We start from the raw sequence: 25,977 nt of genomic DNA on the forward strand, positions 1-25,977 counted from the left end.
CAAAGTCTTGTACTAGCAATGTTGTTTGTACAGAAATGTGTAATTCTGCTCATATACTATGCATGAACAATGCAGAGGTAAATTGGTAAATATTAGCATGCGTGGGACTGTAGTGTCACATGACCCTTTAGGCATTTTCCCTTCCCTGCAGCTCCTTCCCAGGTCTACACACATAGATAAGTTAAAAGCAGTACCTAGGACATAATTTACAAAAAGCTTAACAAAGTAGGAAATATCAAAATATTAAATGTAGAGCAGACCTGAACTCAGAACGTCCTCTCTGCTCTAAAATATACACAACGGCATAATAACCTTTAAACAAAAAAACATTTCTTTGTTACAGCTGATACAAATCCTACATTAACCACTTCCCAACTGAGGGGTTTTACCCCCTGACTACCAGAGCAATTTTCACCTTTCAGCGCTCCTTCCATTCATTCGTCTATAATTTTATCATTACTTATCGCAATGAAATGAACTATATCTTGTTTTTTTCGCCACCAATTAGGCTTTCTTTAGGTGGGACATTATGCCAAGAATAATTTTATTCTAAATGTGTTTTAATGGGAAAATAGGAAAAAATGTGGGAAAAAATTTATTATTTTTCAGTTTTCGGCCTTTATAGTTTTTAAATAATGCATGCTACTGTAATTAAAACCCATTAAATGTATATGCCTATTTATCCCGGTTATAAAACCGTTTAAATTATGTCCCTATCACAATGTTTGCCGCCAATATTTTAGTTGGAAATAAAGGTGCATTTTTTTCAGTTTTGCGTCCATCCCTAATTACAAGCCCATAGTTTATAAAGTAACAGTGTTATACCCTCTTGACATAAATATTTAAAAAGTTCAGTCCCTAAGGTAACTATTTATGTATTTTTTTTAAATTGTAAATTTTTATTTTTTTTTAATTACAAAAAAAAAAAAATTGGGGAGTGTGGGAGGTAAGGAGTTAATTTTTTGTGTAAAACAAGTTTATTTGTGTGTAAAAAATGGTTACAAATTTGTTTCAGGCGACCTGCAAGCGTCCTTCCGGACTCTTGCAGGAAGTAGAAAGAGGCTGGGACTTAGTTATTTTTCACAATGATCGCGCTGCTCAGCCGAGCGGCAGCAGATCATTGCGGGGCTGAGATCAACGAACGGGAATGGATTTTCCCGTTCGTTGATCTCTGGGCGAGCGGGCGGCGGCGTGTTTACTAGCGGCGGGCGGCGTGTTTACAAGCGGGAGCGCGGACAGCGGCGGGAGTGCGCAGAGTACGGATTTCTCCGTCCCTGGGGGTGAAAGGATGGAAAAAGGGGCGGAGAAATCCGTACGCGCGGGGGTAAAGTGGTTAAATCTGCAGTGTGTCTACTTCCTGCTTTCATGGAAGTAGACCTATTGTTAACATCCTGTGTTTTCAAATGAGTTTATCTGGCTAATCTGACATGGCAGTCAGGTGACACAGGAAAGAGATCAACTTGTGATTAGACACAAATGAGGGGGAATCAAACAGGCTAAACTCTCTAAATACATCCAGGGTTCATTTCTCTATGTTGTTTTTTTCTGTCCTGTGCAACAGTTCAGGTCCACTTTAAGCAATGAATTTCATTAAGGGACATTTACAGACATACTGTAGTTACAGCAATGTTAAATAGAAATTCCAGTTACACTTGAATTATGCTTTTCATTGCAATACACATTACTCCATGTGATGCCTTATGACTGGTAAGCAGGCTTTATAGCTACCAAACAATAAACCGTATACTTTTAAGAAGACGTTTGCTGCATCTCCAAGTACAATACGTCAATGAATTGTCCTAACTTTAAACAAAAGTTGTTCATTTCTAACTTTCTAGCTGTGTATTCTAAGCTTCATTACTAAAAAATGCTGCAAGTTCGAGCCATGATCTTCCGCAGAGTGGAAAGATGCCACATGGAATAAGCCCTTTGCTTTTGCTGTTGGAGTTCAGCGGGTTGACTTGGCAGCCCAGAGATTACTGCTCTCCAAACAGCGCTCACTCTATCCCTGATGAGTTTGCCAGATGAGCAGGTAAAATGCATAGAACAGGAATACAGACTTACACTAGCTTCCAATACAGGGAAGGGACGCTATTTAACCATTTCAGCCCGCGGGGATTTTTCACCTTATGCATCAGAGCAATTTTCACCTCCCATTCATTCGCTAATAACTTTATCACTACTTATCACAATTTATTGATCTATGTCTTGTTTTTTCCGCCACTAATTAGGCTTTCTTTGGGTGGTACATTTTACTAAGAATTATTTTTTTATAAATGCATTTTAACAGGATTAATAAGAAAAAATGGAAAAAAATCATTATTTCTCAGTTTTCAGCAATTTTTAGAATAATCCACGCTACCATAATTAAAACCTATGTATTTTGTTTGCCCGTTTGTCTCGGTTATTATACCATTTAAATTTTGCCTCTATCACAATGTATGGTGCCAATATTTTATTTGGAAATAAAGGTGCATTGTTTCCATTTTGCATCCATCAATATTTACAAGCTTATAATTTAAAAAATGTTTGTAGTATACCCCCTTCAAATGCATATTTAAAAAGTTCAGACCCTTAGGTAACTATTTGTCTTTTTTTTCTTTTGTAATTTTTTTTTTAGCATTAAAAATGTTCCCGCTCACTGGTCCCAGGGCTACCGGGGGACACCACGGGGATGCGCCCGTGTTCGCGCGCAGGAGCTTCACGTCTGGGCGGCAGAAATGGTTAAAGAGGAACTGTCAAGAAAATCTTAAAATTTATAACACATACCAATAAGAAGTACGTTTCTTCCTGAGTAAAATGAGCCATAAATTACTTCTCTCCTATTTTGATGTCACTTACAGTAGGTAGGAGAAATCTGACATTACGGACAGGTTTTGGGCTTGTCCATTTCTCCATAGGGGATTCTCTGCATGGCCTTTATTCTTAATAAAGACACTCCCTGAAAAAGATTTATACAGAGATGATGACCAGCCTCCCTGCTCACCAGACACTTTTTTGGCCATTGGACAGAGCAACTGCCATTTATTAAGTACATTTTGAAAATAAAGAAATCCTTGTGAAACCCCATGAGATGGGCTGCTCCAAAACCTGTCGGTTCTGTCAGATTTCTGCTGACTACCTACTGTAAGTTACAGCAACATAGGAGAAAAGTAGTTTATGGCTCATTTTATTCTGGAAGAAACGTACTTCTTAATTGTATAGGTCTACATATATTTTAAGTTTTATGGTTTTCGCCGAGGTCCTTTTAAGGAATATATTCTTCGCTCACTGTACTGCAACTACAGGCCTGTTTATGAAGAATTGGCATTATGATTGCCACTTTCTTGTTCTGCAGTTTTACAAACCTTATCTCTATTTCTGTAATAATATATTTACAAAAGGCAATAAGTTTGGTTAACTGAAGATTAGAGTATCTTAATAACTGGAAAGTCACAACCAGACGCTCCATTAAAGAACTAAACTCAGAACTTCCTCTCTGCTCTTAAAGATTAACCACAGCATGATTACCTTTATGAACACAAAATGCCTTCATTACATTTTATGTAAATTCTAAAAAAGACCTGAAGTTCTAACTTGGTTTCACCTTGCAAGAAGTACTGAAAGGGTTAAGCCTCAGTGTTTACAGTATGGGGAGAGCTGCCTTGGAAGAGCTCAGCTCCTGCAGTTTATTCACAACTGCTGATAAAAACTAATTAGACACCTTTTTTTATCTGCCTAAACAACACAGAACACTGAGCAGTGATTTTCTTCAGCAACTGTATGTGGAATAAATACTTTTCATTGTGTGCTGTGCAAGAGTTTGGGTCCGTTTTTGAATCAAGTAACTACTTGCTACTTGTTAGTTTTTGTCAGAAAAAATAGTGACCCATTGACTCTCATTGCAGCCACATATCTTTACTTTTTTAAAGTGACTATCTGCATCAAAGTAACAAACACGGTGGTTGAAGCAAACACAACTGCTCTTTTGTCCCCTATGGTATTTGCCACAATTAAAGTATCAATTACAATTTGGCAAACAATAAAGTGGCAATAATTCTGATTACCACTTTTTAAAATATGGGATTACCATTAAATGCCATTAAATAATAGTACAGTGGTGATCACGGAAAAGCGTGAATCCCACATTAGGGCCCATTCACACTATAATTCGCAAAAGGTAGCCCTGCGTACTGTTTTGCGTGGATGATTTTACCGCGATTAGTGTGGTAAAATTACTGCTCACACTTCCACGATTCAGAGTGATGGCGATCAGTGTTTTATTGATCAATGTACCGCGATCACTCCAGAATCGCAGCAAAATGCAATGTCACGATTGTAAATCGCCCGCATCTGCGCCAATCGTGGCAGTGGAATTTCACTGCCATATACTTTCTACAGCACATTAGGCTGTTCGTAACTAGGCTGCTATGCTTACAAGCCAGTGTTTCATTATAGTCGTTTGTCCCTCCTTCATTCAACCACAATTCTCAAGCTGTCCAACCAGTTAATTCACTCTAAAGTTATAAAAAATTACCATGAAGCTGTGTTAGAGGCAGCTGTCTTTCCTGTTTTTGTTTTCCCTCTCATTTGTGCTGGTAGTTTTTCTGGAGACAGTTTAGACTCTCCTGTCTTAGCTCACTGCCAATTGCACACACACACACACACACACACACACACACACACACACACACACACACACACACACACACACACACACACACACACGTACACACACACACACACACGTACACACACACACACACACGTACACACACGTACACACACACACGTACACACACGTATACACACACACACACACACACACACGTGGCAACTAACAAAGGTGCTGTTAGGACTACATAAAATAAATCTAAAGGCTTTGCTGATTAGAGGTCGTAGCATTGTGGGAGAACACTGAACCAAGGGAGTATGGTAAACTTGCTGAGGATTTCCAGCCAAACACAGAGTTGAAATTTGTCAAAACAATATACTGTAGTTAGTAGAAATTAAGTTAGAATACTATCATAGGAATGCTAGACTTTGCCAATTTGAGCCTGGTTCTCTGTAATATTTTTTTTACTAATTAATATAATGAAAGTATGATCCAAGGACCCTCAATATTTGGGGCCTGCAGTTGCAGTAGGACCTTAAAGGGAACCTTAACTCAAAAAACAAACAAACATGTGTTTCACTTACCTGGAGCATCTACCAGCCCTCTGCAGCCATCCTGTGCCCTCGCAGTCACTCATGGCTCCTCCGGACCCCTGCTGCCAGCTATTTTCGTTTGTTGCCGACTGCGAGTCGGCCGGCCGCCATGCGTACATTTTTACGCATTCCCACTGATGCAGTAAGCTATCGTGGACATTAACAAGTACATTTTTACGCGTTACGGGTGCAATATGTAACAATTTACGCATTTCACCTGTAACACGTAAAAATGTACTTGTTAATGTTTGCGATAGCTTCCTGCACCAGCGGGAATGTGTAAATATGTATGCATGGTGGCCGGCCGTCTCCCCAGGAAAAAAATGAAATGCTTACATATGAAGAGGAAGCCTATGGATCTTCCAAAGGCTTCCCATGTCCTGGAGACCACCGTTGCTGCGCATGGACCCCGGAACATATGCGACAACACATATGATATTGTAGCCACGCTCCCCACTGTGTACGAGTGTGGCCGTGCTGCACCTGTGCGAATATTGCTGCTCCTGCGCAGTAAGCCTGAGCTGCTCGTCCATTTGCACAGCAGGGAGCACGGGTGCGAACTTCAAAAGGGCAATGACTGTGGTCTCAAGGAGGACACTGGAAGCCTCTAGAGGATCCATCATAGGTAAGTATCTATCTAATTTTTTCATTAGGTTCACATTGGGTTTCCTTTTAAAATGACCATTAATTGAGCAGTTTTTAGCAAAGGATCATATTTTCAATAAGATCGTTCAGATCGAAAGAAAAGATAGGATTTGATCACTTCACAGAATTAAAGATTTAAACTTGTGATTGTATCTAAACTAGTCGTCATCACATCTATGGAAAATGCCACCTTACCAATCAATTATTTTTATAGGAAAAGATTGATAATGCGATCATTCAGGATTGTTTCGCACTCCAGGCTCTGTTTTGTCTGGGTTAGTGAAGTGGTGTTTCTATGTTACAGTGCACACCTGTCTGGTGCCCTGGTACCAGCTGTGTACTCTGAGGGTGCCGGGTTCCTTTGCTGCATTTAAAGGACATCCGAGGTGAAAATAAACTGATGAGAAAAACTATTGTATCTATCCTTATTCACCTAAAAATGACTTTATTAGTTATCCCACAGTTTTATTTTATATTTAAAGGAAACCAGAGATGAACGCTTTGGCACAAAATAAACATATCCCCCGATAGATTTTACAAAAGAAATACTATACCTGGTATTTTCGCCGCTCTGGTGTGCTGTTTGTTTGTGTTTTTTTTTTTTTTGTTTTTTTTTTACTAAAACTCCATGCAAAACACAGAAAAGCATATTATTTAGTGGGCTGTGTGCAAAATGAAATCACAATTTCTAAAAACCTCTTATGACTAACAAATATAGATTAAAAAAAAAAAGGTTTTCAATATACCCTTACATTAGCAGCTCCTCCCATCTCAACACAACTCTATGTGATGCTTTGAATATACAGAAAGGGGAAAGCAGAGCCAGAAGGGGGCAGGCTTGGGCTTGAAAAGACATCAGAAACTGTCATTTGCATACCTGATGTTTAACTCTTTCAGAGAAAGAAAAAATGGAACACAGCCTAGTCCTTTGTGTGCTTGGCACTATACATACACATGTCTATCTCATCATGTCACAGTAGGGAAGGGCTAGAATCTTATTCTTAGTATTTTTTATGGCTTCCTGTGTCCCTGCAGGGGAGATCTTCTCTTACTTCCTATCTCAGATACCTCAGGAAGCTGGATGATACCTCACTAAAACTGGGAGAAATGGTATACCAACTATACCGTGTGTTTCCACGTTATCCCTGTGTCTTGTTCCAGTATTGGTGGTAATGTTTTCTATTTATCACACTTGTGCCTGCTGTCACTAAGATAGAACAAGAGGAATATATATGACCAGAAAGCAATAGAAACTCCAACAGATTTTAACCCCTACCTACTCGAACTATGCTAAACAAAAATCTTTTGTCTGGGTTTCCTCTGAGTATTTACTTTGTATAGAGACATGAAAGGTCATTGGTGAGCTGGGCAGGTTCCCACATGCATACTATTATATTGTACCCTCTATTTAGTTTCACTCTTGTGTGTTGTAGGATTACTTGTTACTAATAAATATGTTGCCAGCCCATAAAACTATAATTTGTTCTGGTTTGTTGAGGTTTTTTTCTTTCTCTCATATACCGGTAACTTGACACAGACAGATCGTTTTCCCTTGTGGCTTAAACTTTTTTTTTCCAGAATACTAGGCTCAATTTAGACCCTCTTTCTCACTGATTTATCCATAAATAGGATTGCCTGACTCCTTCTAGTGACTGGAGAATCTCACAGCAGCATATACTCTCTGGTAACTCACTGCTGCATTCCATGGAGGCAAACATTCCACACAGGAATGATATTTAACTTAGTTACTGAATCCACTTCTAATATGTTGACAGGACTGAGGGTTTCTACACCCTAAGCGTGGTGCTGTTGGGTTCAATGTATTGTGCATTAGAATAACTGACAGCATGCAGCATTTTTACAGACAACTCATCCGTTTTTGTATCTATTGTATTGCTCAGGAGTGTTATAGCACGTGAACATCCATGGTTTGTACTGGAGGATGTGCAAACATGTATCAAATAATGTGTACAAGGCCTGAGCATGAAGCAGGAAAATCAGGAGGTTTATTATGTAAATGAGAGGAGCATTCTCCCAAATGCACATATTCACTAACCCTGGTTGTGTAAGTTGAATTAGCAAATGAAAATCACTAGCTGCTGATCAGATGATTGATTAATGTTAACTTGTGTATTGAAAACTAGTGATTTTTACTTGCTTGCACAGTTTCAATTCAGTCCTATAGAGATTTGCATGAAAAGAGTATATTCCACTCATCCCTCAAGGTACAAGTGATCAATATGGTAAGGGGCACTAACCTGATCAAGTGCCGGGAACAGAGCTAGAGACTACTGGGAAATGGAATGGCAGGTTAAGAGCAGACATGAAAGAAAGACTGCGGGGGTGCTATGTGTGAGTGCTACCTGCAGAACAAGGCCAGGGGCACAAACGTCTATATTCACAGAGGACCCAAACAATGAATAGTCTTTATCCCAGGTGTAGTTACTGAAGAAATTAACTTCCCTGTGTTATGTATTTGTTTATGCAGATTAACCTGTCTAATTAACTCTTATCGGCAACTGTGAATAGACTGCAGAAGATCCCTGCCTAGGTAGCTCTCCATACAGTAAACTCAGAGGTCTGTAATTGAAACAAAGCAAACTTTCAGATTTATTTTTTTTAAGCTTTCCATAAATTGTGATCATTTTGGGTGCATACACACATGCAATTTTGATTGGTCAGTTATTGACCAATTTTTCCACCTCCATAGAGTATGAGGGCCAACAGTTTTTTAATAATAATATGTACAATTGTGAAGATAAGCTCTGATATTACATGGAAGTGGCAAAATTGGCCAATTGTTGGCCCGTCAAAGTGGGATGTGTACCAGGCCGTTGGATGACGCATTAGGAATGTTTGCTTTGCAGATGGATAATGGAATTTAGTTGCCAGCTATCTGCAGAAGTTTGGGCTCCGCCGTAGGCGCACATTGAATTATCGGCTTTAATGGAAATTTGGCCACCTGCGGCACTCGAAAATTAGTGTTCCTATTGTTGCCGCTTTTGGTGTACCAGTTAAGGTCAGCCCTGGGGAGGGGAGTACTTAAAGGGGTTCTTTCGCGAAAAAAGTAGGTAGTTAAAAAATGTGACAGATGACAGGTTTTGGGCCAGTCCATCTTTTTAAGGGGGAGTCTCAGGGCTTTCTTTGTTTTCAACAGCATTTCCTGAACAACAGTTGCAAAATCTAACTGACATAATAGTGTGCAAGTGATTAGGGAGGCCGGCTGGTATCTTGCTATTTTGGCAGTTCAACTGCTGTTCAGGAAATGCTGTTGAAAACAAAGAAAGCCCTGAGAATCCCCCTTAAAAAATGGACTGGCCCAAAACCTGTCATCTGTCACATTTTTTAACTGCCTACTTTTTTCGCGAAAGAACCCCTTTAAGGTTAGCTGTGGGGAGGGGAGTACTTAAGGCTAGCCGTGAGGAGGGGAGTACTTAAGGTCATCCATGGGGAGGGGAGTACTTAAGGTTAGCCGTGGGGGTTGAGTGGTTAAGGTTAGCCTGGGGTGGGTGGGTGGTTAAGGTTAGCCGTGGTAAGCCATGATGGGGGGAGGGGGCGGTAAGGTTAGGCACTGGCAGAGAGAGGATTAAGTATGAAAATAGCTCTTATTGCCGAAAAAAACTTTTTGGTGGCTTCACCAGGTGCCCTTTTTTCCTCTGCGCCCTTTTTGCATAGACATGCTGATATGCTGCACTGCCCAGTAGCCTGTTCTGTATGGAGAGAAGAAGTGAGAGGACGAGCAGGAGGTGCACTGCTGTGGGAACTACAATGGCGATCAGGAGAGCAAATTGCAGAAAGGGTAAATCGATGACTTTAATGGACAACCATACTGATGCTAGATTTTCACCCAAGATAACGAATTATTATCTCTGGCAGCAAAAACGAGTGTGTGTATTGCTCTAGCATGTTTACCTGAAGTTACATACAGACAGTAGACCTGTGATGCCTGGAACAATTGTGCCATTACCTTTTTCAAAACAATGATTCCAGGATGCTGCTGGAAACTGGGCTCTGTGCTCAGTGCACAGACATGCTCACTCAGCTGAAACTAGTGTGCATGTGATTATACTACAGAAACATTATACAGCAGCTCATTACAAAACCATTTCCTGTCACTGAGTTGTCTTTAAACGTTTATAATTTTAAACAGTCGAGCATCCCTTGTTACCCTAGTTATCCTGCCTCTTATTATTAATTATTATTATTATTATTATTATTATTATTTAGCAAGTGAAGTGTGGTCCGGTGTTAGTCATGGAGCAGAAAAGCAAAAATCAAACCAACAAGCGTTGATTCGGGTAATACCTTTTATGACGAACTGTACATGGTTTATTGCAAGCTTTACAAACTTTACGTTTCTTCTTGAGGCATTATACAGAACTGGGTCAGTAATTATATAGTTCCAACATCTTCCACAGTGGTTTTTGCAGAAAATATATACGGTATTTATGGCAGTAGCTGAGCTCACAATATTATTCAAGAGGATTTTACAATCTAATCTCTCACAATCTAATCCCCTAGTTATCCTGCCTCTTATTGTTATTATTTAGTAATTATATAGCGTCAACATCTTCTGCAGATGTCTATATGTATGTATCATAGTTTAGGGCCAATTTAGGGGCTTATCTATGTTTTGGGGTGTGTGAGGCTGGGATTCGAACCAGGGATCCAGTGTTGTTAGGCAAGAGTGCTATCCACTGCGCCACCATGCTGCCCAGTATATAAAATAATAGTTTTTATAGGATTACTATACTTTCAGTATATTTTACGTATTTCCCTTTTTGTGCAGCGTTTCTGACAGATGCATAGTATGTGCTGTGATAGTAAGTGTAGCAAATACAGCCTCCAGAGTCTGCAAGCATTAGCAGCACTGTCTGTATGAAAACATTCCTGCACCATTCTTCCACTAGAGGCTGCTATATGTGTGGAATAGAAAATTGTGTTGTGTTTGATACCCAGTGATATTCAGGCTGAGTAAGCCAGTCACATTGTCGCTAAACAGGTTCCAGGTTGGGTTCATGTGTCCTGCTCATGTACCTGGAGGCACACGGTCAGAAGTTCACACAAATGACAGTGCTGTGTAGAGACGCTGTTGTGATATTACTGATCACATGGAGAAGTATCAGTGTACACTATGTACTTTCTTTATACATTCACCGTGAGTTTACAACAACGTGATTCATAGTGCACATACTGCAGAATTGGACATATATATGCAATTTGTTGATTATGATGGGATGGGTTGAAGGTTTTGTGCTGGAGAAGCAACTCATCCTGTTGGCTACTGGCTGTTTTCTAAAGTGTTTTCCAACGAGAATTTCTCTGTTATGCCTGAAAGGAATAAGACAATTGAATTAAAGTATGATTTTGTTAAATGTTACCCTGCACATACAGTATAATTACTGTTGAGTATTGCAGACTATTGAAATAAAAAAGGACAATCTTTTAGTTTTACCAGAACTTTACTGAAACCCAGTTGTAGGAACATCCACTGGCAGATATCAGATCATCAGAATTCACCAAACCGTACCGATGTTGACTAAAGCAAATGTGCTGTTTCACTGTCAAGTTGAAACAGGACCTATTTTCATCAGTTTCAATGTAAAAAAAAAAAAAGCCACAAGGGTGAAACACCCCCCCATGTATGCCTCACACTATACCCCCACCCACCCACCCATCTGTGCCTAACACTACTCCACCCACCTGTGCCTAACCCTACCCTCACCACCTATGCCTAACACTAGCCCCCAACTATACCTAACACTGTTGTAGCCACTGCCCGACGCCCATTCTCCCGGCAGTTGTAGCTACTGTAATTGTACCCGCTGCTTGGCACCCATTCTCCTTACAGTTATAGCCCCTGGCCAGCATCCATTCTCCCAGCAGTTGTAGGCACTGATATTGTAGCCTAGTAGCCATGAAGTGGACTGGTAACAACCCAGAGATGTATTATGAGACAAGGATATCTCCTTGGTGGAAACGGGAAAAAAAAAACACATCCATTTAAAATCTCAGCTTTAGTCTAATCATCTACAGTCAACCGCACTGCCAGAAAGTCAAATATCTTTCTTTTTAAATTTTACCTTTTTTGAACTTCACATCTAACTTGTTTTTCAGGTTCTATATTTGCAAATCTCATTACCTTTTTACAGTTGGTTACATTCCTTATATTTTATGCAGAGACAGTCATATGCAGCAAACATTCTATTTTTGTACGTCTGCACCTATCTGGATGTTTGAAATCATAACTGTGACGTTCCATTACCCATTTTCTCCAGTAGATGGCCTACACTGTTGCTGTATTCATTTTGATAGTGTGGCCAGCATAGTTACAGTGTGGACGTTTGACTTTCCCTAGTGAAAGCATAATATGTTTACAGAATACTTGCAATAAATATAATTACATGCAACAGTAGAATGTGGACTTTATCTTATCTATTCATAGAGGAAAGCAGATGGTTCCTTGCTGTAGCTTCACAGCCCATCATTTTTCATCTATTTTCGAGTATGACATCTGTTAGTGACCAGCACCTCTTCCTGCTGTCTCTGTGTATGTAGTACTACACAGCAGCACAAGCAGCACAGTTTCCCTATTAATGCAATTTCTGTTTAGTACTCATGAGAATGTATCATACCCAGGCCTGGAATTACATCACTGGAGCTTATAGGCACAGATGTTCTGACACCCTAGACTTCGCCCTCCATGTACCTACAAACCCCCACCGAACTGCACTTTACTTCCCTTGCCTGTCATAGGTACTTGTAACAGTAGCAGGTACCTGTAGCAGGTTTCCCTTAGCATTAGGTAACCAAAAAGTACCCTCAGTATTAAGTAGCTAGTGGTGCCCCAGACTGAAGGGAGATCTCATCAGTGGAATGCCAAGAGGTGAGTGAGTAACGTCTCATTTACGCTCTGCTCAGGACTCAGCATAGGGAAGGAGGGAGGCACTAGGGGAGGAGAGAGTAAGCCGCCTTTCTATCATCATATGCCTGTAGGCACGTACCAACAATAATATGCCCAGCCCATACCACTTTTTTGTTGTTTTTTTTTAACTGTTTTTTGATAGTTAAATGGCACATCCAGTTGATTTTATTTACAGTTTAATGTAAGTAATGGCTTCCTCTTAGTTCACAAATGCAACTTCATTGGCCAAACGGGTGATTAAGTGACCAGTTCACCAGGAAATGGCCTTTATTATTAAACTCCACCCCCATCGTATACCACAAGCCTTGTTGAAAAGTCCAGGGCTGTGTGGCTAACCCACCGTTGTTAGCGTGGCCCAACTCCAGCTTGATGGCCGCCTATCATGCCACAGCAGCTGAGCTGGGGGCAGGCCATGGCAAAACAGGTGTTCTCTGAAACCTTTGGGCAAAAACTGGGTTTAACACTGACTCCCACTGGAGCTACACTTTAAGAGTTGCAGAGCTGTCATTTCGATAAGACAATTATCAGCAACCATAGTTAACACGTATTGGGCCCAATCCAATTCACTTTTTCTTTGTCTCCCTCCTGCATCCTCCCCTCTTCCCATAAGCTCAGCATTTAGAGCTGTAAGACACAGGCTAGTGGCTGAATGACTAGTCTGTGGCCTGTCCACACAGCTTGCTAGTTAGCATTGATGAGTGCCAGCCAGGTATATCTGTAGCTAAATGACCACTATTGCAAATGTAAGGTTAATTTTATAATGGCATTATGAAAAAAGCAGTATTCCAGTATGAATGGCTGCACATTTTTTTCAGCGCAGTCTTTCAATCCCGTCTCTTATCAGCTCATGAATTCACTGGCTAGGCAGACCAGGACATACCATGTTTAGCATGGGTAAACAGAAGGCAGATTCACTCCCTGTTATGCCTGGTACACACAATGCAATTCCTTGTCAGATAGATGGTCAAATTGATTATTTCTAGCAGGTCTAATCTGATTTCTGTGATGAAACGCGGAAAAGCTGTTGCCTCTCAAGGTGAGGCGGCTGTTTCCGCGTCCAGCATGGCGTCACAACGCGGAAAAGATGCCGCATGCCGCATAGGCAGAGCGGCGAAATCCGCATTGGGAGCGGCGGAATCCGTATTGGTAACGGCGGAATCCGCATTGGAGGTGGCTCCCGCACTCGGTTCACTGGATACATTGCAAAACAGTACTGGTGTGGCTGGGACTGATAGTCCACCTAGATTCAGAGTGACACGCGCGCGCGCACAGAAGCAGAGCTTAAATAACAGCCAGAAGGGAGTCAGCTGACCAGGCGGGTCAGCTGACATTTTCCACTACTCTCATTGGTCCAGCAATTAGGGAGGTCCTGGAGAGGTCCTTGTGTATATATACTGCTGGCTGTTCACTTGCTCTTTGTCTGGCGTTGCGAACACATACGTGGGAGCACTCAGACCCGTAGTCAGATCCTTAAGTGTGCCGGGACCAGCTGGAGCTGTAATCCTACACTTAGCTAGATTCTATTGATAGTTTAAAGTACTAGCTTGATTGTGATTATCTGTTATGACCTTCTGCCTGCTTGACCATCCTCTTGTATTCTGATCTTGTACCTTGCTATTCTGATACTCTGTTGCCGAACCCCGGCTCGTCCTTAGACTCTGCTTCTGCCTCTTGATCTTGTACCTCGATATTTCTGATACCCTGTTGCCGAACTCTGCCTGTACCTAGACTCCGTCTCTGCCTTCTGAATCTGTACTTTATCTGTCCGTGTGTTACGACCTGGCTTGTCTGACCTCGAGAACCAACCTCACTATTGGAGGCGGTTCCCCGTCCTGTTAGTGACACTTTCTCCTGAGTGTCACTCTCAGACTTACCTTCCTACTCGCAGCCTGACTCCTCCCGCCTTGGAGAGTTCAGGTCTTCGGAAGGAAGCCGTGCAGTACTCACCACTGCACTGAGGCTTAGTCCTCTTAGTGTTACCGTTACACCAAACACTACACTCTACTCTAGTACAGAGGTTAGCTGGTATATCGGATTATCGGTGATACTGCAGATCACTTATAATCTGGTATACATCTGTATTCCCAGTGATACTGCAGATCACCGGTAATCAGATCCTCTCTGTGCTCCACCGTTCGTTACAGAACGCCAGACCAAAGACAAAATGGACGCACGCACTGGTCCTCTGGGTGAACTTGCCACCTCAGTGGATAATGTCAATCGAGTGCTGGGTGAACACAAAGCATTGATTGAGGCTCTGACAGGGTCCGTCCAAACCCTCCAGACGTCAGTGGATGAAGTGTGATCCCCTCCTAGCGCAGACATACGCATGCCCGTTCCAGAACGGTTCTCTGGCCACAGATCTGACTTCCGCAATTTTAGGAGTAGAGTGTTATCATATTTTGAATTAAGACCCCGATCCTCTGGTACTGAGGCCCAGAAAGTCACGTTCATCAAAACTCTACTGACCGGTGATTCTCAGACCTGGGCATATAACCTGTCCCCTAGAGACACAGCTCTGACCTCAGTAGAGGAATTCTTTAAGGCCATGGCCGTAATTTACGACAACCCAGATCTTGCTGCGACCTCTGAGCGGAAGCTCAAGCTTTTACGGCAAGGCAAGGGTCCAGTCGAAGAGTACGCGGCCGAATTTCGTAGGTGGTCCGTTACCGCCAGATTTGACACCTATGCCCTGATGGATTACTTCCTGTCTGGGTTGTCGGAGGAGGTCTCCAACCTAATGTTAAGTTTGCCCGAGCCCAAAACAGTCGATGAGGCCATTTCATCGGCCATTCGAGTCGACCGTAGGCTACGCCATCAGAGACAGACTAGGGGCAGTCACCGTGTCAGGGTGGCATCTTACGCGGCACCTTCCGCTGCACCCCTAGTAACACAATCTCCGCCTGTCTCACCCTCTCTGGCCTTGCCTCCACCCGAGCCAATGCAGATTGGTCGATCAAAACTGACCCAGGTGGAACGAAGGCGGAGAATGACTGAACAACTGTGCATGTACTGTGCAGAAGCAGGGCATAGAGTGCGAAACTGCCCTAACAAGCCGGGAAACGAGTCTGCCTAGGAGTAGTGGGGGGTGACACCCTAGGCACACAATTCTCACCCCATAAAGAGAAAAAAATTGCTTCTCCCTTGTACGATTACATGGGATAATAAGTCTGTAGCCACTGAGGCTTTTATTGATTCTGGCTCAGCGGCTAATTTTATGAACTTTGAATTTGCTCAGGAGTTGGGTATTCCTCTCACTCCAGTGAGACCCCCCATTCAGGTCACGGCAGTAGACGATTCCCCTCTGCAACGGAATCGTTCCCTGTCACAGACCCCGGAGGTGAAGGTCACGATAGGGGTACTACATGGGGAACAACTACAGTTTTTCGTATTACATATGTCAACCTCCACTATCATCCTAGGCATGCCGTGGTTACAAGTCGATTCACCACAAATAGACTGGGCTACGGGTCAGGTAACCAGCTGGTCTGATCATTGTCGCCAGCAGTGTTTAGGGAAGGTGACATTGGGCCAGACCAGGGTTCAGTTGGAAGGGGTTCCAGTACAGTATTCTGAGTATGCCGATGTGTTCTGTCCTAAGGCCGCTGACAAGTTACCGCCGCATCGCCCATTTGATTGCCCCATTGATCTCCAAACTGGTTGTATGCCCCCTAGGGGTCATCTTTACAATTTGTCCGGGCCAGAGAAACTGGCCATGCAAGAGTATATTCGTGAGAATTTAGCTAAGGGGTTCATTCGACCATCCCGGTCGCCCGCAGGTGCAGGGTTTTTCTTTGTTAAAAAAAAAGACGGGAGTCTGCGACCGTGCATAGATTACCGGGGCCTGAATAAAATCACGATAAAAAATCGTTACCCCTTGCCCCTAATAGATGACCTTTTCACTCAAGTTACCAACGCTAAAGTCTTTTCAAAATTAGACTTGCGGGGCGCTTACAACCTGGTGAGGATCAGAAAGGGCGATGAATGGAAGACGGCCTTTAACACACCCGACGGGCACTATGAGTACTTGGTGATGCCTTTCGGGTTGTGTAACGCCCCGGCCGTCTTTCAGGAATTGATTAATGAGGTATTCGGAGAGGTGTTGGGCAGGTTCGTGTTAGTATACCTGGACGATATACTTATCTTTTCCAACAAGCTCTCTGAGAACAGAACACATGTCCGAATTGTACTGGACAAACTGAGGCAGAACTCGCTTTATGCAAAGTTGGAAAAATGTATTTTCGAGGTGACATCTGTTTCTTTTTTGGGGTACATTATTTCCACTTCGGGTCTGTCAATGGATTCTGCCAAGGTCTCTGCTGTGATAGAGTGGCCCCAACCCGTGGGGTTAAAGTCTTTGCAGAGATTCTTAGGCTTTGCTAACTACTATCGGAGGTTCATAAAGGGGTACTCCACTGTTATCTCACCCCTCACTAGTCTCACAAAAAAGGGGCAGATACTAACCACTGGACCCCAGAAGCCCTACAAGCGTTCTCTACCCTGAAAACCTTGTTTTGTTCAGCACCCATCCTGAGGCATGTCGACACCTCTTACCCCTTTATTGTCGAGGTGGACGCCTCGGAGGTCGGGGTGGGGGCTGTGCTGTCTCAGCGGTCAGGGTTACAGGGAAGATTACATCCTTGTGCTTATTTCTCTCGTAGGTTCTCCCCGGCGGAGAGAAACTACGATATCAGCAACAGAGAGCTCCTGGCCATTAAACTTGCCTTTGAAGAATGGCGTCACTGGCTGGAAGGAGCAGAGCATACCATTACAGTGTACACTGATCACAAGAACCTGGAGTACATCGAGGGGGCTAAGAGGTTAAGTCCCCGACAGGCTCGATGGTCATTGTTCTTTTCGAGGTACAGGTTCATTATTACGTACACCCTGGGCAGCAAAAACATCAAGGCAGATGCCCTGTCCAGATGTTTTGAGCTGGAGACAGCCCAGCCCTCTGACCCAGAATCCATTATCCCACAGAGGTTAGTGCTAGCGGCAACTGAGAATTGGGAGGACTGGACAGAGACCCTGAGTCCCTTCCAGCAGGATGTCCCTGAGGGGAAACCGGAAGGGGTTATGTTTGTGCCCTTACCCTTTCGTCTCCGCATTTTACAGATGTTTCATTCCCATAAGAATGCGGGACACCCGGGGGCAGCCAGAACTCAGGATCTGGTATCTAGGTGTGCTTGGTGGCCTTCTCTGGCAGCAGACTGCAGGGAGTTCGTTAGGGAGTGTGCTGTATGCGCAAAAAGTAAACCCTCCCGGCTGGCACCTGTGGGTACCTTGCAGCCTTTGCCCACCCCGAGTGAACCATGGACTCACTTGTCCATGGATTTTGTAGGTGAGCTTCCCAGGTCAGAGGGTATGTCGGTCATTTGGGTGGTGGTCGACCGCTTCAGTAAAATGGCCCATTTTGTGCCCTTGAAAGGACTCCCCTCGGCCCAGGAATTGGCCGACTTGTTTATCACACATGTTTTCCGGCTACACGGCATTCCGGAAAACATAGTGTCGGATCGGGGAGTCCAGTTCGTTTCTAGATTTTGGAGGGCATTTTGCCAACAAATGGGCATGAAGCTGTCGTTTTCATCGGGCTACCACCCACAGACCAATGGTCAAACGGAGAGAACCAATCAGTCTTTAGAGCAATTTTTGAGGTGCTACGTTGCAGAGGCGCAGAACGACTGGGTCAAATTTCTGCCTTTCGCGGAGTTCGCGCAAAATAATTTGAGAAGCTCTTCCACCGGATTTTCTCCGTTCCAGGTAGTGTCTGGAAGATTACCCAAATTCTCACCATTGCCAGTGGCCTCCACCCCGTTTCCAGCTCTGGAGGCCTGGCAAAAGTCTTTTAAAAACATTTGGCGCACGGTGAGAGAGAGTTTGCAAAAGGCGTTTTTGAATCAGAAGGGTCAAGCTGATAAAAGACGTTCGGTGGAGTGGAGCTTCCAGCCAGGAGACTTGATGTGGGTATCCACACGTCATTTGACCCTGAAACAGCCCTCAGACAAGTTGGGCCCCAAGTTTGTCGGTCCGTTTCCGATAGTGAAAAAGATTAACAACGTTACCTATACCGTTGATCTTCCCACCAGCATGCGTGGGGTAAGGTCATTTCACGTATCCCTGCTCAAACCTGCAGTCCATATGGGCCCTACTCCTCCTTCTCCTGTCCTGGTAGATTGTCAACCTGAGTTCGAAATTTTGGACTCACGCATTGTCCAGAACTCGGTACAGTATCTGGTACACTGGAAGGGGTATGGCATTGAGGAGAGACAATGGGTACCGGGGACTCGCATGCATGCGGATGAATTGAGGAAAGCGTTTCATGCCTTACACCCCGAGAATCCTGGTAGGAGTTGGTAGGAGTTGTCCGGAGTCCACTCCTCGGGGGGGGGGGGGGTTACTGTGATGAAACGCGGAAAAGCCGTTGCCTCTCAAGGTGAGGCGGCTGTTTCCGCGTCCAGCATGGTGTCACAACGCGGAAAAGAAGCCGCATGCCGCATAGGCAGAGCGGCGGAATCCGCATTGGGAGCGGCGGAATCCGCATTGGAGGCGGCTCCCGCACTCGGTTCACTGGATACATTGCAAAACAGTACTGGTGTGGCTGGGACTGATAGTCCACCTAGATTCAGAGTGACGCGCGCGCGCACAGAAGCAGAGCTTAAATAACAGCCAGAAGGGAGTCAGCTGACCAGGCGGGTCAGCTGACATTTTCCACTACTCTCATTGGTCCAGCAATTAGGGAGGTCCTGGAGAGGTCCTTGTGTATATATACTGCTGGCTGTTCACTTGCTCTTTGTCTGGCGTTGCGAACACATACGTGGGAGCACTCAGACCCGTAGTCAGATCCTTAAGTGTGCCGGGACCAGCTGGAGCTGTAATCCTACACTTAGCTAGATTCTGTTGATAGTTTAAAGTACTAGCTTGATTGTGATTATCTGTTAGGACCTTCTGCCTGCCTGACCATCCTCTTGTATTCTGATCTTGTACCTTGCTATTCTGATACTCTGTTGCCGAACCCCGGCTCGTCCTTAGACTCTGCTTCTGCCTCTTGATCTTGTATCTCGATATTTCTGATACTCTGTTGCCGAACCCCGGCTCGTCCTTAGACTTTGCTTCTGCCTCTTGATCTTGTACCTCGATCTTTCTGATACCCTGTTGCCGAACTCTGCCTGTACCTAGACTCCGCCTCTGCCTTCTGAATCTGTACTTTATCTGTCCGTGTGTTACGACCTGGCTTGTCTGACCTCGAGAACCAACCTCACTATTGGAGGCGGTTCCCCGTCCTGTTAGTGACACTTTCTCCTGAGTGTAACTCTCAGACTTACCTTCCTACTCGCAGCCTGACTCCTCCTGCCTTGGAGAGTTCATGTCTTCGGAAGGAAGCCGTGCAGTACTCACCACTGCACTGAGGCTTAGTCCTCTTAGTGTTACCGTTACACCAAACACTACACTCTACTCTAGTACAGAGGTTAGCTGGTATATCGGATTATCGGTGATACTGCAGATCACTTATAATCCGGAATACATCTGTATTCCCAGTGATACTGCAGATCACCGGTAATCAGATCCTCTCTGTGCTCGACCGTTCGTTACAATTTCTGATTGTTTTTCTGGTTGATTTTTCCGATCACTTCTAAACAAAAGCAATCAGAAAAATGTATGGTCCTGTTAGAAATAATCTATCCAACCATCAATCTGACAGGAAATTGCATCGTGTGTACCAGGGCTGTGGATTCAGTACAAAAATGATCCGACTCCTCAGTTTATGAAACCACCGACTCCAGGTACCCAAAATTACTCCGACTCCTGAACTCTGACTCCACAGCCCTGCTTAACATACTATAATAGATTATTGCTGGCTATTTTTTTTCTATCACGCACCCCAACAGGCCTTACCAGTTTACCATTTTGTCCCCTTTAAGCCCCCCTTCCACCCAAAAAACAAAACGAAAACAAAAAAATGAAGCTGGATCCACTGCTGCACAAAGAGTTTCTAGGATGCTTATTGTTCCTTTATCTCTGGATGCAAAATATAAACCTTATGCTACAAGACAGAAGGATAAAACAAAGCAATGTACTGTGTATAACTCTGCAGGCTAAAATAGCTTTGCTTACGAATGAAAATGGATATTACATTATTATGCAAGATGGCAGCTGTCAGTACTAGCTGAATTTGGGGGGGGGGGGGGGGGGGGAGTGAACCATTGTTTTCTTTGTATTTGAAATAGCATCGTCCTAATTTTTGCTACAGCCTGTCAAGCACACGATAAATTTTAGCCATAGAGGGATATTCTCCAGCATCTAAGCATTTTCCTGGCTACTCAGTAGCTTAAAAATCATCGGAACCCTGGAAAAGCCTTATACACATCGGACACTATTCAGTACCATTCTAAAATGATTGGGTTGCCTTCCAATCAAGCTAAATTCTTGACTGATTGAAAAGAACATACAAACAACTGTTTGATCTGTTGAATGTGATAATGAAATATTGATTGGTCCTGCATATGCGGCTCTGTTTGGATGAGCAAAATGAGTAGTGGATGTAACTGAAACCTGTGGGAACTGACTTAGTACAAAGGATCAGCTGGAAGAGCTATCCCACAGGTGTGCACATTGTTTTGCTGCTTCTGATCAATTACTCATCTGGAAATTTAACACAAATCTAGGAATCTAGGAAAACATTTGAGCCAAATCATTATAGGGCGCGTACACATGCCCAACTGATGCCACCCATGAGGGATCAGGAGCTGATCTCCTTGGACAACATTGTTGGGCTGGGCTGCACATACAGGTCAGCTGTGTTGGGGATGACAGAGGGGTGACACTAAAGGTAACATTATTGAGCTATATTGGAGTTCGGACATCAGCCTGAGCTCAGATTGAAGAAAGCGGTCAGTGTGCTTACACCTAAAAAAACCAGCAACTCGCTCCAAACTGCAGCTGACCCGTATTGAAACAGTTTAAAGGACACCCGAGGCAAAAATAAACTAATGAAATAATGATTGTATCTATCTTCCATCTCTTAAAAATGACTTTTTAAGATATTCCAGTTTTATTTTATGTTTAAATCTACATTTTAAGTTTTTTTAACTGTTTAATTATTTTTGCTCAATGACACATTCATTGACGTATGTGAGAGCAAAAATCTGTGAACTATTTCAGTCCTGACTCAGACAGGAAGTGACTACAGTGTGACCCTCACTGATGAGAAATTCGCCTTTTTATCTCTTTACTGCTCTCAGAAGCCATTTTCTGCTAGGAAAGTGTTTTATAGTTGGAATTTCTTATCAGTGAGGGGCACACTGTAGTCACTTCCTGTCTGAATCAGGACTGAGTCAGCCACTTACATACCTGACATTTAACTCTTTCAGGCGGAGAAAGAAAAAAAGGAATACTGCATAGTTCTTTGTGTGCTAGGCACTGTACATACCCATGTCTATCTCATAATGTCACATGTCACCTCGGGTATCCTTTAAATAACCGCTCAATAAAGCTGCCTGAAATAAACATTTTTGTGAATTGCAAAACCTTTTGGCAAAACCAGATCTTTAGGCTCTGCAGTATTTCGAGTTTGTGCTTATCAGTGTTTGACTGAATTTTTAAAGGTTTACTAGACAGGATGTATATCAGTGTGTACTAAATTCCATGTACAGGTTCATGGTGAGGATAAGTAGTTCATAGCATGGAGAAATCTGTTTACTGACCTACACTTTCAGCCCTAATGGTGGTCAGATTGTGTCTACACACCTAATGCCCCTCTGTTGATGGCTACCTAAAGACTGCGAGCAACAGTCGCCAACAGGAAGCTTAGAACATATCTGCAATAGCTATGATGCTGTCTGTGCTGTATTCAGTTAGGGCTGGTGCACACCGAGCGGCTTTTTCAGCGTTTCTGCAGCTGCTTGCGGCTGCGGATACGCTTGGTCAATGTATCTCAATGGGGTGGTGCACACCAGAGCGGGAGGCGTTTTGCAGAAACGAAAAATGCCGGGGTGAGGCATTTTTTGGATTTCGGATACGTTTCTGCCTCAGTGTTAAGTATAGGAAAAACGCAAACCGCTCTGAAAAACGCCTGTTCAGAGCGGTTTTGCCGGCGTTTTTGTTACAGAAGCTGTTCAGTAACAGCTTTACTGTAACAATATATGAAATCTACTACACCAAAACCGCTACACAAAACCGCAAAACGCTAGCTGAAACGCTACAGAAAAATAAGAAAAAGCGTTTCAAAATCTGCTAGCATTTTGCGGATCTGCTAGCGTGTTTTGGTGTGCACCAGGCCTGAATCTTGATTTCTGTGAAGACTGGCTGTACTGGTTGGGACTGCACCTTCCATTGCACAAGATCTGTGTTATAATTTATTATGTAGGTGCTTATTAGTAACAGTGTAATTCCATCATACGGATATCTGAAAGCTGAACTACAGTTTGTAAAAAAAAAAAAAAAAAATTCAAACTAAAAGACATAATTGTAGAGTAATAGATTTGAATGTAGTTTTTCAGTCATCTGCTCTGTTTACATACACACTCAGAAACACAGAAACAGCTCTTCTGTATGTGACCTTTCAGAACACTGACGTTTGCCACACACTTTGCTTGCAGTCTATTCAGGTGTGTGTGAATATATGTATATAACTGATAGAAAAATCAGAAAGGTCTTATTAACGTCCCAGTTCAAGCAGAGGGATTTACCATATGTATTCAAGTATAAGACAAGTTTTTTTTTAAGTGGTCCTAAAGTGGAGGTCTCGGCTTATACGTGAGTCAGTAGCATTTCCATTTATACAAGTTGTTTAATTTCCTGAATAATTTAGTTGTGTGTAAAAGAAAAAAAACATAAATGTTAACAGACAGTGCTTTACAGCTCCGTAGAGAAATTCTGAAGTTTTCTTCATATAACTTTTTTTTAATAGGAAATTAAAATTGCGCTTAAATGTGAGGTTTTAGGCTGATTGAAAGAAAAAAAAATTTGCACGACCGATGCAGATACAGTTTGTACACGGAGTACAAAAAATTAAAAACAAAAATGTTGGTAATTGCTGTTCGACTTCAATCCTTTATTATAAAATAACTTTGCCTTTTTTTTCCAGGTTGAAGCCTGAAGCATTATGTGGCGTGGAACCAATGTGCATTCTGTTCAGTAGCCCCCTCCTCTCCATTTTGTGTCTCTGGCTCACAGCAAGTAATGTCAACTTCGGATGGGAACAAAGAACAATGGCAAAGCCTGGAATCCTTGGGGATGACACAAAAAGAACTAGCTCTGGCTGAGGCACTTCAAATGGAATATGATGCACTTTCTAACCTTCGTAAAAAGAATACTGGGAGTAATGAGGCCCCCCTTATTTCCTGGGAAGATGTCCCGGAACCCCCATCTACTGTCCTGTCACCCGCAAGAACCAAACACGATCCCTCAGGAGACTATTTTTATATACATGGAGAGGAATACCACAAAAACGGTCAAGAAGAAGGAAAGCTCACCCCAAAAAACCTTTCCCCTCCCCCATTACCCCCTCGTACTCACAAAGGTAGCCCCTGTAAAGATTTGTACCAGTCTAATGCAGCAAAGGTTTCCCATTCCCGGAATGTAAATGTCTTTACTGGAGACTCTGAAGGGAAGCTGCTTACCCGCGGCATTCTGGAAATGGAGAAGGAAGAGTCTATTTTAATAGGAATTAAAGATGGATTCTCAGATTTGGATTATGAGGGAATAAATGATACTCTTACACATCTTAATCTGACATCTAGCAATGATTCTGAATTACTTCGCCAGGCTGAGGGCCATTGGAAGAGTATTGATGTACAGAAAAGAGTGGCAGGGAAGCCAGTGGCTCGAAGCAACACTTTACCCCCACAAGTCCCGCCTCGTACTTATGTCCAGAAGGCACCCAGGCACTCCAGAGCGTCTGTTGGACCAGTAAGTTATGCATATGCAGGGTTTCTGCCTTGGATTGGCTATTCTGTGCACATGTGTAAATAAGTTGTTAAGATTTCATGTGTATTTTTTCTTTAACCTCTTAGGTAGTAGCGTTTTGATTACCTCGGGAGGGGGAAGCCTCTGGATTCTAAAGGAGATAGACTAGTCCAAAACCTGTCAGATTTTTACTGCCTAGCGTATGTGACAGGAACATTGGAGAAATTCTGTTTTGTCCCCACGTTTATTGCGTGATGAAGTGGGCTGGGCCTGCGAAACACGTTGCACTTTTTTGGGGTTCTATTTAATAAATGTGATTGCTGCTATTCAGGCAGTCTTTCGTGTCTGCTTTATGGAGGTAAGTCCACCACTTCCTCCCAGCAAATTTTAAAGTTTTTATCCGCTTTTATCCTGCTGGTGCCTCTGTTCTCCTACTGCTATACCGTGTCCACCCCTGGTGGAGGGGTGATCTACCCCCTTTCGCATCTACAGAGAGCGACTTCTTATCCCTGAGTGAGGACAGGTCTGATCTCCTCACCTGCCTATACATTGGTTGCCTTTGTGGTAACCCACGTTTGTGAGTATAATTTTTTCACGATAACCTTTACTTCATTTATGCTTAACATACTACACTATATTGGGCTCTCGGTTTCTCTACATTTTACCTTAAAAGAGAAGCCACTTATTAACTTATCTGCATGTTTTTGTGGGAGGAAGCTGGAGTCCCTGGAGGAAACCAATGCAGATACGGGAAGAACATACAAACTCCATGCTGATAGTGCCCTGTGCTATCTACTACACCAGGAATATGTATTCCCATTAGTTTGTATGAGAATATTTTGTGAATTTCAAAACCTGAGACAATGGAGGCACTGTAACAAGCAGATGTTAACCTGGCATGAAACAAACAGAGGGTAGTTCATGGGGTATTATCAGGGTTGACTATCTGTAATGTGTGGGTTCCCATGTCCTCAGCATGTAGTGCATGTACCCCAGAAGAAGGTGCTTTTGAGTATTGCAGTCAAATGGTAAGATTCATATATAAACAAAATTAAGTATTTTAATGTTAAAGGACTGGGGAATGTTTAAAAAGCATGTATACAAAATTAGGGTGTGCGGTTAGTCAATGTGCATATTATTGATGTTAAGGTACAGTAGGCAGGCTGTCTCCTACATGCTAACATGACACCCTCTCTGCCACTATGAGATGCTGTGGAGTGGGCACTATTGCATCCATCTGTAATAATCTAGTAACATTATGGAGCCCTTCTAACGCAATAACTATATGGAGATATGGAAGATCCTCTGCTTCTGGT

At 43.0% G+C, this 25,977-nt stretch overlaps 1 protein-coding gene across 1 annotated transcript in view; it reads left to right on the forward strand.

Moving 5' to 3' along the window:
• PIK3C2B (phosphatidylinositol-4-phosphate 3-kinase catalytic subunit type 2 beta) overlaps positions 1–25,977 on the forward strand; it is a 274,534-nt gene that overhangs the window by 46,934 nt on the left and 201,623 nt on the right. The window contains exon 2 of the mRNA XM_068269615.1: positions 23,841–24,664. Coding sequence (XP_068125716.1) covers positions 23,936–24,664 — 729 coding nt within the window. The 5' untranslated portion in view covers positions 23,841–23,935. The remainder of the gene's footprint in view (positions 1–23,840; positions 24,665–25,977) is intronic.

Source organism: Hyperolius riggenbachi, chromosome 2 (genome assembly GCF_040937935.1).
Source record: "Hyperolius riggenbachi isolate aHypRig1 chromosome 2, aHypRig1.pri, whole genome shotgun sequence".
Classification (NCBI taxonomy): Eukaryota; Metazoa; Chordata; class Amphibia; order Anura; family Hyperoliidae; genus Hyperolius; species Hyperolius riggenbachi.